At 43.6% G+C, this 12,448-nt stretch overlaps 1 protein-coding gene across 7 annotated transcripts in view; it reads left to right on the plus strand.

The window, feature by feature from the left end:
* The window catches only part of SLC14A1 (solute carrier family 14 member 1 (Kidd blood group)), a 58,951-nt gene that overhangs the window by 26,095 nt on the left and 20,408 nt on the right, over positions 1–12,448 (plus strand). For 2 of the 7 annotated variants that reach the window (XM_049901495.1, XM_049901501.1), the window contains exons 2-3: positions 9,533–9,689; positions 10,270–10,459. In XM_049901495.1, coding sequence (XP_049757452.1) covers positions 9,554–9,689; positions 10,270–10,459 — 326 coding nt within the window. In that variant the 5' untranslated portion in view covers positions 9,533–9,553. Of the gene's footprint in view, positions 1–1,529; positions 2,602–5,961; positions 5,995–9,532; positions 9,690–10,269; positions 10,460–12,448 lie in introns of those variants that run through there. The other 5 variants (XM_049901496.1, XM_049901497.1, XM_049901499.1 and 2 more) reach the window with 5 other exon arrangements.

The raw sequence follows: 12,448 nt of genomic DNA on the forward strand, positions 1-12,448 counted from the left end.
TGAGAACTTGACAAGGTCTGCGTCAGCCACGTACCCAGCTCAGGGCTCTTAAAAATAATTGTTTCATGCTCATAAAGGCACCTTTTCAGATGCAGAAGCCAGGAAGAAGAATTTCCTCTATTTCTAGCTGAATACTTATTGCCATCAAGTCAATTCCAACTCGTAGCGACCCGGTAGGACAGAGTAGGACCGCCCCATAGGGTTTCCACGGCTGTAATCTTTATGCAAGCAAGACCCACATCTTTCCCCCTCGGAGCCACTGGTGAGTTCAAACCACTGACCTTTCAAGTGCTTAACTGTTGTGCCACCAGAGCTCCCTTCTTGCTGGATAGAGGGACCCAAATGGGGATTGTCAGGGACAAACCAACCCTGATTGAGTGGGGCAGACATCAAATTGTTGGCATTTTTTCCACACGTCAGGCAGGCATGGTGCTTTACGTACATCATCGCCACACCTCATCCCAATGCTATAAAGGAAGTAACCTTACCCCATTTGACAGAGAGGCATCTGAGGTTCAGAGAGGGCAACATATCTAAGGTCACACAGCTAGTAAAGGACAAAGCTGGGGTGTCAGGATTCAAACTCAGGCCCGACACCAAAACCCACAGGCTTTGCACTCTTGGGCACGCCATACTGCAAGGTTGTATTTTGCGAGGGACCAGCACTTAAGGTGTGGCCTTACAGGGACAAAGAGAGAGGCCATGGAGGGAAGGTGAGGAAGAGGTGTTCTACCAAGAAGGCCTGAGACTCAGCCCCTGACCAGGACCAGTGAGGCAGACGGCTGCACATGGGTGCCATGTGGAGGCGGAGCAGGATTGGGTCAATAAACGCACACTGACAGTTAATTGGTTAATTAGAGCAAACAATGGGCAGAAGTTGGAAATATTGGAGGGCACTAGAGTGGTCAAGGAAACCCTGGTGGTGTAGTGTTTAAGAGCTAAGGCTGCTAACCAAAAGGCCAGCAGTTCAAATCCACCAGGCGCTTCTTGGAAACCCTGTGGGGCAATTCTACTCTGTCCTATAGGGTCGCTATGAGTTGGCACCAACTTGATTAAAAAAAAAAAAAATAGCAATGGGTTTTTTCTAGAGTGGTCAAAAGTACAAACTTTGATGTTTAACTTTGGGCGAGTTATTTAAACTCTCTGAGCCTCAGTTTCATCATCTTCAAAATAGGCATGGTGTTTACCTCAGAGGATTTCTGTGAGGCTGAAATGAATAATGTGTGTAAAGTGCTTAGCCCAGTGCCTGCACACAGAGTGACTGCTCAACCGTTTGTAGCAATTATACTCACTACCTTACTATCTGTCATGTTACTGTGAAGAATTGTAGTCCTTTTGCATTAGCAGCTCATGGAGACACTAATGTGGTTCACTTTATTCCCAGACCAGGCTGTCAGACGGGTGTGACTCAGTTTTCTTCTTCAAAGTAACCCTAAGAGTTTATTTTCTCTTATTTTACCAAGAAAAAAAACTTTGCCCAAACCCCAAAACTCTAACCATGAGCCTGGGGCCTTTGGTTTCTCTCCCAGGACCCGGAGGCACATCCGTACATCACAGGGGGCCACCTGGAGGACCGGCTTCCCGGAGCTCAGAGCTGGTCCCTCCCTAGAGGACCAGGATGCCTGTGGTCTGGCGAGTGTCCAGGGGGTGGAGCCAGAGAGGACCCGGGCCGCCTTGTGAAGACAGACCAGGACTATCAGAGCGTCCAGGCAGCGGCCGGACAAGGCTTTACTTGGGGATTTTTCTTTAATTCTGTGCTCATAGACGTGTACTGAGTTAGTTATATTCTTGCCATAAGAGAAGAAGCCACAAAGGTGAAATTTAAGCAGACAGGGGAAGGAAGGGATTTTTTTACCTCAGCTATAAATTCCCCTGCTGTAGGAATGCCTCCTGACTTTTAAAAGGCAGCAGAGTTGTGTTCTGAGATTCTCACCTGCAAAGAGAGACGTTCCAAGGGAACATTTGTATGTTTGCTTTCTCCTCATTGGGGAAAAGGGCAGGCTGGCTTACAGAAAGCAAGTTGTGTACATCTTCCCCTCCCCACCTTCCCTCCACGCCCCTGGGGATCTGACTGGATTCTGACACCTGTGAAGAAGCTGTTATCAAGCTAGGAGAAAATTCCAGCCCAGGAGCAAGGCCTTCTCTCCAGGATCCACTCTACTGCAAACTGCCCCGAGTTTTACAGTTTAAGTGAGGTTATGTTCACCCTTTCCAGCTGTAAATCTTTCCAAAAATAGTTGACGGTGAGGGTAGGAGCTAAAGGAAACAGCGGGGAGAAGAAAAGATGGACTCAAGTAGGACTATCGCTGGGCAAAGACCCCAGGACGCCGTGGACATGATGGAGAAGGGGTTGGCACCGTGTCAAGAAGAGAGAGAGACATCAGGTACAGGAACCTAGGGACCAGTTCACCGGCATTGCTTTGGCTCTGGTGCCCAAAGTGGGAGGGGAAAGCCATCCATGGATATGCAGAGTGGGGTTCCAGTATAAAACGGTTGGTGCCTCCCACCCAGCACTATCTCCTCCTGAACACTCTTCCTTTTCATAGCGCCCAGCAAGGCTTTATCAGCCCTGCCTTCTGACACCGGGAAGCCAGGTGGAGCGTGAGTACCCTCCTTGTTACTATTAATTTCCAACTCTGTATTGCTTGGGGCTTGTGTTATTTTCCTAATTTTTGCTTTTTCCCTTTTTGTTTTGTTGTTGTTAGCTGCAGTCAATTTTCAACTCATAGCAGCACTGTGTGACAGAGTAGAACATAGGGTTTTCTTGGCTGTAATCTTTACAATATGGGCAGTTCTACTCTGCCCTACAGGGTCGTTATGAGTCAGAATTGACTGGACAGCACACAACAAGTACAACAATCTTTACGGGAGCAGATTGCCAGGCCTTTCATGGAGCCGCTGGGTAAGTTCGAACCACCAACCTTTCAGTTAACAGCTGAGCACTTAACTGTTGCACCACCAGGGCTCCTTATTATTATTATTTTAAGGGAGGAACATGTTTCAGATTGTCAGAACTGTGTAGAAGCAACAAAAGCAGAGTTCTGGTCGATTAGAAAAGAGTTTATTAAAGCCAGGTGCATCTTCCAGAACCTAAAGTGCAGTGTCTTTATTCATGGTTTTGGAAGCAGGACTTTAGCCCATGTGGAAGAGGGTATGCAGCAAGGTGTCCACTTAATGTGCTGAACGGTTGAGTTAATCAACACCGTATAGGAGTTTCAGGCTGTGTTCTCGAAATAAGTAAAGTTGGAGGCATGTATCTATAGGACTCAAAAGAAGAAAGTGGGGTTGTGGGTATGACCTTTTCCAGTTGTAGCTTATGGGCTCCCCTGCATGTGATACCATGCCAAAGGGAGTCTGCAGAGAACACCCTTCTGGAGAACTGTTGTTGTCTTGTGCCATGCAGTTGATCCCAACTCATGGCGACCCCATGTGATACAGTGTAACTGCTCCATAGGGTTTCCTTGGCTGTAATCTATAGGGAAACAGATCACGAGGCCTTTTCTTCCGTGATGCCTCTCAGTGGGTGCAAACTGCCAGCCACAGCTTCTTCACCACCTGAGCACAAACTGTTTGTGCCACCCAAGGACACTGGGATAATAGTCCACCACAATTTTAATTTGGCAGCTTCTTTGCAGCTGCACTTTCTGGCAGGTGGAATTCAGACCTCAAGGCTTCTAGGAGTGCTGTGTTCCAAGGAGGGAAGTGTTTTCATCAGGAGATGAGAATACCTGACAGTATCTTCTCTGTTTCTGATTACAGCTTTAAAGAACACAGAGCACCTCCTGCCACTTAAAATCAAAAACTACCTAAAATAAAGATTATCATAAGTACCAAATCAATGTCAATACTGCAAGCCTCTTTACAATGATAGAGCATGAATGTTTGAATACTTTCTTTCATATTTATACCCAAAACATTATCTTATTTTTAGAAATGATATACGAGGCATAGAAAATTGAAGACCTGCAATTGTACAAATTTCCAGTATGTGCTGACTATAGAATGCATTTTATTTCGTGCAATAAAATAGGGAATGTTAGTTGAACTGAAATCTTGGTATTGTCTTATATTAAAATGATGAGCACTTTTGTGATCTGTGCTGTGAAAGGTGCTTTCGGATGCTTGCCGGAAAGCTAACCAGGTGCAGCTTCCATTTGCTTGGGATGTAAATTTCAGCACACATAGGCCTTGTGGTTGGCATGGCAGTGGTGCAGGAGAGGGAGGCCCACTTGAGGCATGGGGACATGTTTGTCAGAAGAGCCACTGCCTCTGGTAAGGGCACAGGGTAGAACTAGGAACAGCAGAGCCCATTCTTTGTTGTTGTTCAACCCCCACCCCAAGGTTATTTCAAGGTGGCTATGAAGACATTCTGCGTCTTCTGCATCAGTGAGCACTAGCCTCCATTGCAGACCCTGGCATACACAGCTATACTCCCACTGGTCATTGACTTGAACAGATTCTTGGGTGGTTTTAATGTGCCTGGCCCCACAGTGGAAGACAAGAAACACTGGGGCTTCCCATCCATAAGGCTGACTGCCTATCACTTGCTGAGTGAACTCCAATGGTCCTCACTCTGGACCTCAGTTTTCTCTTCTATACAGTAAAAGGTTGAGCTTTGCAGTCTTTAAAATCTCTTCAAACTCTCAAATTTTTCAAGTTTTTTCAACTCTGGGCTCTAAGAAAGTGTTGATGTTGAGCTCAAGGATGTGGTTCTCCAAGATGCCTGTGATTTCGGCAGAGGAAATGGGGGAGACATCTATACTGAAATAATATGACTGTCTCCTCTTGTCTCTTTCTTTCCTGTTATCTTTCATTCTTCTTTCTTTCTTTCTCTTAACATTGTATAAGATGACAGCCCCATTATTGAGTTTCTTAATATTATTCTTCATCAAACAAAAATATGCATAATCTAACCCCCAGACACAACAATCTGGTACATAACTAGATAGATTATTTCCCATGGACAAACAGTTTTTTTCTAAGACATGTCAGAAATATCTTCCACAATTGTGGATTTTTCTAAATCACTCTGGCAGAGTGTTTGTTTTCAAGTTTCAGACCAAACCAGTAGAAGAGAGTAAAAATGAAATAAAAGCAGATAAAAGAAATACCACACATACAACTTTTCTGGAATTTCCAAAGGATGAATGATATCCTTAGACACAAAGGAAGTTAAAAAAAAAAAAAAACTTATAAAAAGCTGTCAGACTTGTTGAATTGAACTAAGAATTATTTATTAATAAGATAATTTCCAATATTTAAAAATTCTTATTCAGATAAAAGAAAAAATGCCATTTAGCAGTCTTGCACTGAGCTTAAGCTATGCCTAAAGTGTAGTAATCTTACTACAGAAAATAGAGCCCATACCATCTCTTCCTGTTCTCACATTTCATAAAGAACAAGACTTGTTGTGTTGGTGTTAGTCCCCAAGTTAGAGCCCTGGTGGTTTGCCCTAAGTGTTTTGGGGGCAGGCTTCAGATCTGCCAACCTCCTGCCAGTGCAGCAGAACAAAAACTGTTGTCTCCCTTCCCGTTGGCAAGCTCTTTGCTGATGGAGAACTGCATTACCCCTTAAAGGCCTCCACCCAGGGCCACATCTCATCAGGAATTCATTGGGTGTCCTCCTGCCTCCCTCCAACTTGCATTTCATGCGCTCATCCCAGCCAGGACAGCGTCCTGATAGTTCACATATTTTTGCCTTTGTCATGTACAGAGAGAAAGGAAGGATGAATGGACAGTCTTTGGTGGTGCTGGTGATGCCCCTCATGGTCCTCTTTGGGCGGACCCTTTTGGAAATAAATCCAGTAAGGCAGTACACAAAAGGCTTCAGCCAGCTAAGTTGGCCCTTGCCCATGGGCCAGACAAAGAGGTATGAAGCCTTTGTCCAGCTTCTAGCACTGGGGAACCTCAGCGCTGTACTCCTAGCTGGTGTGCTTTTTCTGAACAAGACTGGGAAGCGGGGGTCAGCAAGCTCTGCTGAGCAGTGCAGCTGTGGGTGAGTCAAATGCATAGGGGTCTTGGTCCAAAATGTCACATGGCATCTGTCTTGACAGGTTAGATGCTGACTGCTGAGCTGCAGGGTTTTGACAGCCATGGAAAAGCTAGGAAAGATTACCTGGGGTTTAAATTTTATTCTGCTTCTAATTTATTCGTTTCTTCCCTTTACTTTATTGTCCACTCTTCTTTGTTGAGATTAAGTGGCCTACTTGGTTGGGATTGAAACATTTCCATCAGTGGGAGGTCCTGGCTTAATAGTCTAGCATTGCCTTTCCAATTAGGATGTGTGGCTTCTAAAGTTCCCTAAAGAAATACAAATATTCTAGCATGAGAAAATTCTAGGGCTAACTACAACTTAAAGGTACTCATTTCTCATAACCAGTTCTCATAACTGAGTTCAGTAAAGGTGGAGCCAGTGGCCAGTGCTCCCAGGGGCTGGAAAGATTCAGTAGTTCAGATAAATGGGCCCTGGGTGGTGCAGATGGTTAAACACTGGCTATTAACTGAAAGGTTGGTGGTTCAAGCCCAACCAGAGGTGCCTTGGAAAAAAGGCCTGACAATCTGCTTCCAAAAGGTCACAGCCATGAAAACCCTATGGACAGTAGTTCTACTATGACACACCTGGGATCAGATGAGTCAGGATCGACTCGGCAACTGATGGGGGTGGGGCTCTGCAACAGCAGCCAAGTGTCTGCTGGAGTCATGAGGAGAACCCTGTCTCTAGGGTATCATAGCCCTACAACCCATCCCAAGAAGTGGATATTAGAGACAAAAATTGCAATAAGCCCTTTGTATGTCGGGCTGTGGATTTGGACAAAAATGGTTTAATCTTTAACTTGGGGTGGTTCAGCAGGAAACTCAGGCCATTCAGGTTCTCAATTGTGTCTGGCCAGTTTATAGTATCAGGTTTCATACCTGTATCTTCAAAATCTCTGAAGTGACAGAGTATTTAAAACCCTCTAAATAAATACATGCTCAAAATTTTGAGAGCATGAATTTGTTTATTCCGGAATAGACTGTATGCCTAGTTGTTCCTGTAGTTAATAGAAAAGGCCATTTTAATGTTTTCATGTCATGTTGTCTCTTTAAAAAAAAAGCCAAACCCATTGCCATCTAGTTGATTCTGACCCTAAAAGACAGAGCGGGGCTGCCCCATAGGGTTTCCAAGGAGTGGCTGGAAGATTCAAACTGCAGACTTTCTGGTTGGCAGCTGAGCTCTTAACCACTGCATCACCAGGGCCCCACTGCCTTTTTCCAAAAAAAGCAAACTCACTGCCATCAAGTCAATTCCAACTCATAGCAACCCCATAGGGTTTCCAAGACTGTAAATCTCTACAGAAGCAGACTGCTACATCTTTCTCCCATGGAGCGGCTGGGGGCTTCAAACTGCCAACCTTTCGGTTAGCACTCTATCATTTTAACCACTATGGCACCAGCTGCCTCTTTAGGACTTGTTATATTCACCTATAGAAACTCCAGGTGGTTTTATCTTTGAGCTTCTTGTCATTTGCTGGACTGATTCCTGATGCTTCTCATAACTTGGTGTGATCTTGAAAATAGGTCACTGAGCTGAGGAAGGGGCCTACCAAGTAATATTTTCAGTTATGAGGTTTAAAGAGGGAGATAACCGAAAATAAATGATAGACATCATTTAGACGGATTATGAAGTAAATGGCAAATTTTCATAGTTGCTTAATTATTCAAACAGTTTTATAGGCTTAACTGTGGGGTCAGCTGAGCTCCATATGGACTTAGTTTTGGCTCCTGATCTCTAACAGTTTTCAGTTTAAGAATTTCTTAATGCAGAGATTCATTGAAAGTCTCACAAATGCTGGTGCCTAATGTTGCTTTGCAAAGAGAAAATGAGCTTGGTGTGGAATCCATTATATAAATAGCTCATACTTTGTGTAATGATTAATGGTTCACTGTTGTGAACCATTGGTGGCATAGTGGTTAAGAGCCACAGCTGCTAACTGAAAGGTCAGCAGTTCGAATCCACCAGGCTCTCCTTGGAAACCCTATGGGGCAGTTCTACTCTGTCCTGTAGGGTCACTATGAGTCGGAATTGACTCGACAGCAACGGGTTTTGTTTGTTTGTTTGTTTGTTTAAAAAATAGAATGGTTCATTGGGCAGTGAAGTAATATAATCGAAATGTAATTGTTAATCAGTAAAAAATCAGCTATCCACATTTGATTTCCGTACTGGGATTAATAGGAGCAAAAACTAGGGTCAGAATTTACCAAAAAAAATTACACGACTTTGTTATCTGTTAATAGCTATATTTGTTGGCTATGGTGAAAGAACAATTATGGGGCCAAAAACCAAAAATAGCCATGAGGACCGCTTGCTCACAGCCTGGCCACAGGGAGAAGACGAACTGGTGTATCTGCAGGAGCTTTGGGTATTGCCTTGGTCATGTCGTCTGTGACTATGGCCTCAGCAGCCCACAATTGTGCCTTCAGGGTCTGATGGCTTTGGTGCTTCCCTACCTCACCCTTACCTGGCTGTGCTCCCGGCTTTTCTTGCATACTCAGAGTGGTTTTGCTATTATCCTTGGCGCTTTGCCTAACTCTGGGATTTCACCGTTGGTATTCTTTTGTATTTACCAGCGGCACCATGAAACATTCTCTGTCTGCAGGGTACCAGATTCTGGTGATGTTAATGTTTTCCTGTTACATACTTATCATGAGACGTGAACAGTGTCCTAATGAATACGAGTCATGGTTATGTCATTAGTATTTTCCTGAAATGTGCTCATTTCAGTTATGTACATTCATGTATCATACAACCCTTAGGTGTTCAACAACTTTGCCCACTTCCACCTTTCCAGTTTCTATGCCTTTGTGGAATATCATTCTGGTCTATTTTAAAACACTTAAATAACAAACTCAAGAAGTAATGGGTATTTGAGGCAGTTGCCTGGTAATAAAGACAAATTCATGTAGTCTTTGATGTGGAGTGTGTGAGGGCGTCTTCCTTGGCTGTTCTCCACACACAAACTGTTCTTAAAAATAAAACGCTTCATAGTAAATTAAAATTTTAATTTGTAAGGCTTCTTTTCTTGAAAGTAGCCAGTCTGTATGAGTGAGCAGGCCATTCTGCAACCTCGTTTGTTGCACCTCCAATTCAGAGCGTGAACCTTAAGCACTTGATCTTCACCCTTCCTATACTGTTATTTGACTCGTGTTGAAATGAACTCTTTTCAGCCTCCTCCACTAAACTGAGCTCCTTGAGTGCAGGAAGTAGGTATTCAATACTTGTTGAACTAGAAACTGAACTTTATGAAATAAAAGACCAAAACCATCATCTCACCCTTGACATTGATGACAAGAGTGATATGGGATTCAGATTTAGGTATAATCTCCTTCATGATATGTCAAGAGGAATATGGTGTTTTCTCAGTCCCATGGGTCATCATGGTCCTGATGAAGAGCCTTTAAACTCATGTTCTGTAGCTACTGTGACCAAGCCTAAAGCTGATCAGTCTGGAGTGTGTGGCATATGGAACATCTGTGAGCTCTGTTTTTTTCTCAAGGAGCCAGAGGAAGAGAAAGCCATGGAAGACGGCTCCACTATTGTTAAACTGGACCGGGGTGAAAACCAGGTTTCCCCACGTGGAGGGAGAAGATACTTTCCCAAGGCACTTGGCTACATCACTGGCAATATGAAAGAATTTGCTGACTGGCTAAAAGGTATTTATCTTCCATCCCCTACAGAGATGGGAGAAGCAGCTTTGGGGGGAATGGTTTGCTTGCTCCTTTACATGTATGTTTAGTTGTATCCCCCAACCTTATATCTATCTCTTTCCTCTTCTTTTGTCTACTTTTCACCTTCTACTTTCCTGCAAACATCTTCTATTATTTTCATGGAGATAGTCATCAAGGCCAGGGACCTACTTATATTAGGAGAAGACATCTGGCTCAACACTGTCATTTCAATATTTATTAACTGAAATTTTACCATTAGTAATTTATTCCTTTGGCTTGAAGGTCTGCACCTCTGAACACAGTAAATAAGTGCATTAGCTGCTTTCTGGCGTTTAGGTTCTAATAGGGGCAGTGTGGGTTGGGCATAAAGAAGCTAGATGATTTCAGGATCTGGGAACCGCTGAGGAGCCAAAGGGTTCGGAGAGAAAAAGCTTAAAGGAACATCAAAAATAGGTTTCACCTTGATCACAGGTAATTGTGATGATTTTCCTCAGGGTATTTTATTGGGAAGGCGCGTCATTGGCCCTGGCCACTTCCTCAGGTCTGCCCGTGTCATTTCTTCCAGACAAGCCTGTGGTGCTTCAGTTCATTGACTGGGTTCTTCGGGGTATGTCCCAAGTGGTGTTTGTCAGCAACCCCATCAGTGGAATCCTGATTCTGGTGGGACTTCTTGTCCAGAACCCCTGGTGGGCTCTCAATGGCTGTGTGGGAACCGTGGTCTCCACTCTGACGGCCCTGCTGCTCAGTCAAGACAGGTAGGAGGCCAGCCAGTGACTGTGGGCTGAGTGATAATGCCACACCCTCCTCAGGAGAAACAACCTTTATTCCGCAGAACTCTTTATATTTGCTTTTAGTCAGAGGTCAGGGAATCATTTATTGTCTTTGATTTACAGCGCCTGAACAACAACGAGTAAGTGGTCAGTCTGAATGACTCCAGATTCTCATGGCAATGCATGTAACCAGAACTAAGCTGCAAAGTAATTTCCAGGAGAGGTTCTGTAAGGATCTTCTTTACTGATTGATAAAATTGTTTATCATCAGCATTTTGTTTGGGCAAAAATTCTTATGAGTTCATGAAATGTCTTAGTGGGTTTAATAACCTTCATTATCATGTTTCCACAGTTAGTTTAGCAAACTTAATCTTCATAGATAGTGCAAAGGTTAGGCTCAGCTTCTATAGAGATGAATGACTGTAAATTCCGAGTTCACGGATTCTGACTTAGGAAGCTTGAGTGAGTCTTCTGAAACATGTGTTCAGTTAAAAGTAGCATGTACTTCATAAATTGATCTATCATTGAATAAGTAATGAGCTGACTCCCACCAGGGAAGTAGCTGGGACCTGGCTACTAATTTCTTCAGGTGTCCAGGGTCAATGCATAATTACCAATGGGTGACCCTTATGCAGCTATGATCCTGTAACACTTACTGTAAATTGCCTTAGGAAGTTCTCTAGGGGAGAGTCAGCAAATGTGCCTCTTTTCCATCAGGTCCAAGAAGCCTGGTTTGCTGCCTGTAGAGGATGGTTTTGTATCCTAAGTTTAACCCTATTCCAATGTGCACCAACAAGTGGTCTTCTGGGGTTGGGGGGTGGTGTGACCTAGACTTGTGCCATGTTGAATATTCCTTCACTGTCATGTTCCAATCAAAGTTGATCTCATTTTTCTTATCAGATATTATTTATAAAACAAGCCATATTTACAAGTGTTAATTTTCAAATCTCTTTTTACTTCCCTTGGTCTTAAAGGACCGAATTAAAATTGCAGTCTTCATTTCAAGTGAATGCCCACCTTTCTATTCCTTTAACCAAGGCATCTCATAAGCTGTTACCGCACTTAACCATTTGTGCCCCTCCAGAGACTCCTTTATCACTTCCTAGGCTAAACCAATACAATTTGTATCACCTCCCACAAGTCCTGAAGACTTACTTAAGAGAGGGAAAGTTCTTTTGAACAGGGATTCGCATCTCGAATGCTCTTGCTCAGATGAATGACCCTGACATCATCTTGCATGTTGCATTGTTGCCCCCTTGCCCCCAGGTGAAAACAGCCAAGAAGCTCTCGTGCCTTCAGTACTGCCTCATAGTTGCAAGGCTTCCTAGCTGCCATCACCTCCCTCTAAGGCCATACATTCGACCTCACTCACACAGGTCACCACCTTCACACGCCCATGGCCCTCACAGACGTGGTCCCCTAAGGGCTGAATTCTTGGGAAGTCAGTCTGTGCCCTTCATGGTACCAGATATTGCCAACTCTCAGAGCACTGATTTGGGGGGCAGTGGAGCTGGCTCATCAGCTTTGCAGCATATTCTACAGAAATCATTCCATTTCTCACTCAGGGCTTCTAGTTCCCAATTATGAAATGGGAACCACTTTGGCCCTGAGTAAAAACTAACCTGTGGGATAACCTTTGGAAGTAAGGTTAAATATTGAGGAGAAAGAATTAGGTATTAAATATGCACATAATTAAATGGAGGTAAATTTGCCAGGTAAAAGAAAATAATTGTTTTTCTTTTTGATACCTTGGAAATGTATGTTTAGAAAAACAAAATGGAAGCATAGGTGTATGCTAAGTTGGAAGGTTCATGTTTATAGGGTCAAAGATACTATAGTTTTACGTTTCAGGAGCCTTATATCCCTCCCAAGAAATTAGATTTAGGAACCAGTTTATATGTAAAAGCTGTATTCAAGGCAAAGGCCCTTAATGATATACAGAAACAATAATAACTTTCTCAAGGAAAGACTAAA

Source organism: Elephas maximus, chromosome 11 (assembly GCF_024166365.1).
Source record: "Elephas maximus indicus isolate mEleMax1 chromosome 11, mEleMax1 primary haplotype, whole genome shotgun sequence".
NCBI lineage: Eukaryota > Metazoa > Chordata > Mammalia > Proboscidea > Elephantidae > Elephas > Elephas maximus.